The sequence below is a fragment of the Acanthisitta chloris genome, unplaced genomic scaffold (genome assembly GCF_000695815.1).
Source record: "Acanthisitta chloris isolate BGI_N310 unplaced genomic scaffold, ASM69581v1 scaffold39384, whole genome shotgun sequence".
NCBI lineage: Eukaryota > Metazoa > Chordata > Aves > Passeriformes > Acanthisittidae > Acanthisitta > Acanthisitta chloris.
Window position 1 is genome coordinate 18,445 of NW_008668321.1, and position 2,952 is coordinate 21,396.

The 2,952-nt window shown below is 40.2% G+C and overlaps 1 protein-coding gene across 1 annotated transcript in view; it reads right to left on the reverse strand.

Moving 5' to 3' along the window:
* POMP (proteasome maturation protein) overlaps nt 1–1,773 on the reverse strand; it is a gene marked incomplete at its 5' end in the record, with an annotated part of 5,363 nt that extends 3,590 nt beyond the window's left edge. Inside the window, 2 exons of the mRNA XM_009072848.1 lie at nt 717–777; nt 1,651–1,773. Of these exons, the coding sequence (XP_009071096.1) occupies nt 717–777; nt 1,651–1,773 (184 nt within the window). The remainder of the gene's footprint in view (nt 1–716; nt 778–1,650) is intronic.
* Nucleotides 1,774–2,952: the final 1,179 nt, after the last annotated feature.

Genomic DNA, 2,952 nt, shown 5'->3' on the forward strand with positions numbered 1-2,952 from the left:
AAACTCAAGTTTCTTTCTGCTGCATTTTATTACAGAGTCATATTAGCAGTTCCATTTTGTTATTTCTGACATGTAACACCACCAAGTGGCATAGGTTTGCACTACTTTACTTGAGACTGTCAGCACAAATGGGAAGCTAAGTCTGGCTTAAAGTAAGATCACAAACTTGAAAGCCACAATTGATGTCATTGTTAGCCATCAAAGACTACTTGAAAACACTTGATCCTACTTGATCAGAAATGTAAGACAGAGCACCATTTATATTGTGTGACTCTGAAAAGCAAATGAAAGCTTGTAATTGTACCAGCTGCTCTAAAACTGATCAGTAAGACAATCTATTTACTAAGGGCTTTTTTAATGAAAAAGTGCTGGCTCATGAATACTGAAGCACACAAAAGTTGTACTTAAGTGTTAAACTTAAGCTTGAATAATAATAAAAAAAGCCCCTTAATTTAAACCTGTACTCAATCACCATGACAAAAGTCTAACAGTATGAGAATATCAACCCATTTATGAGAAGGGATCTCAAAACCAACAGGAAAATACACATCAAAGGCATAACAAGCATTTTGGTCCTAACAAGCTACACTGAATGCCCTTCAAAAGCTAGCAGAAAACACTGCTTATATGCCTCATCCCACACTTACAACTCTGGTTCACATTGTTTTTCATAATTAGTTAAGACTGAAGGTGGCTACATTTGATGTTACACTTACATTCTTTTCTGTCAACTCCAGTGGGTGGCTGGGCAACAATTCATTTTTCACACTTGTAAAACTAGAAAAACAAGTTAAAAAAAAAATCAACTGTGAATTAATTGGGATATGTTTTTACAAGCTGCATTCTAAAACCAATCTTGGATACAAACAACACCCACAGAGAGACACAATTAGCACAGTGTGAACTACAAAAAGGAAAAAAGCCCCAAGAGCTTAACAGTGAAGCAGCAAATAAGACCCATAAATACAGCACTACAAGAAGAAAAAGAATTTAAATTTCAGGCATCCTATTTCCCTCATGCTTGACAGAACAGAATGACAGTTTTTCTTCCTTGATTCCCTTTAGAGTTAAAAATAGTAGTAAATGAAAACATCATATATTTAATTACATCCAAGCTACTCCGTATCTTATTTTAAAGCCTCCAAGCTTTTTTGCAGTGGAGTATTGTACATACCTTCACCTCACTGAGTTCCACTACCCCCATTTTAAACTCCATGAACTTACTTCACGTTAACTATCCAAGACACAGACCCATGTTCTGCACTCCTGTAAAATGGCAAACCTCAAACTATTTTTATTCTACCACTTTTACATTCTGTCCCAATGCTGAAACTCATGAGTTCCCACAGTGCTCTGGCACACTTGCACACATGCATATTAAAATCAGCAGATGTTGCACAAGTATTGGTACTTTGCTGTCTCTTTTCTAAAGGTAAAAGTCTGTTAATGTTACCTACTTCTTGAAAGGAGATTTCACAGAACAGTCACACTTGAAGGAGAATTTGATTAAATAAATGCTCTTTAGGCTACAGCTTTTGCAACACGCCTTCCAGGAAACTTTTTAAAAGACAACATTTAACACATACTTTCTTCTTATATCTGAAGTTCAGCATTGCCTATGACAATTCAACAAGCAAAAGTAAAGTGTACCCTCTGCGCAGAAGATCATGACCTTCAAATGGCCCTGAAGCTGAGAATTCAGTAAATGGGATACTATCCTTCAACAGAGAAGCAGTGCCTCTGGAATTCTGGAACAAAACAAAGCGAGAATTACTTCAACAGAACCAGACCCCTTCCGTATGGAGCATTAGGGCAGGCAAATGAAATACAGTACTCAGAGACTCCTTAAAGTACTCCTGGACAAGCCCCAGGCTTCAGAGTCTCTTTGAAAAAAAGAACAAAAGCCACACAAAACAAGAAAACACACCCTAAAACACAAACCCTACACTAAATTCTGATTCTTTCAGAGTTTGATAGAAGTTAAAGGTCCCAATGACACATTTTTTGGATCTGGCTGAGACAGTTAAAGTCACAATCACCCCCTGTTCGTTCCCACCCCGGGTTGCAGGGATGGAAAGAAAGAAGGCAGGTCCTGGTCAGCTATCAGCTGACTGGACAGAAAGGAACATAGCTGAGCATTCCTTCATTTAACTTCAATACTGACACAGCTGAGTAAGATCAAACTGATTTTAGCTATGATTTGAGGCTGCCACAGAGAGGGTAAGGTGTACTCACGTGGTCTATTACAGCAGTTAACTGAATGAGCAAAGGACACTAATTTGTAGCAGAACACCAGAAATCCAGACTGAGTAAGTAAATCCATCTTAACCCACACCACTCATTTCTATCTAAGCTACCAAATTTTACTGAAGTGATTTTGGAATTGTTCATGCAAATTGCTCCACCAATAGGCCAATGTCTAATAAACTGTGGCAGGGGACAGCAATAATCTCTAGCAGGTGACAGTAATGTGCTGTTCAGTGCAGGAGGTTCCTCCAGCTGCACTGCCAGATCCAACAAAAAGTTCATATTTACAGGTAAGATCTTCTGTACTAACACGTTAAATTTCAATAACCTAAGAGCTATAAAACAGTTCTAACACATCTGTTATTGCTTGTACGTAAAGCACCCACACAAACACACTCAACACTGACCACATCTTTCTGACACTGCTGCAAGTGAAAGCATAAAGAGATACAGTACCTGGGGGTCGTGACAAGAGGGAAGATCAACGTCAAACGTTAGGAGAAAACCATGAAATACTCTCTAAAAGTAATACTCTCGAGTCACACCAGTGCCCAAATCACCATAGGTGCTCAGAGCACCGAGGCGGGGCCTCCCTCCGTGACAGCTGCAGGAGCCTGAGGTCCACCGGGGCTCCCCGTCCCGCCCCGCGCCCAGGAGAACGGCTCCCTCAGCCACCTCCGCGCCTTCTCGGCCCGCAGAGCCCGT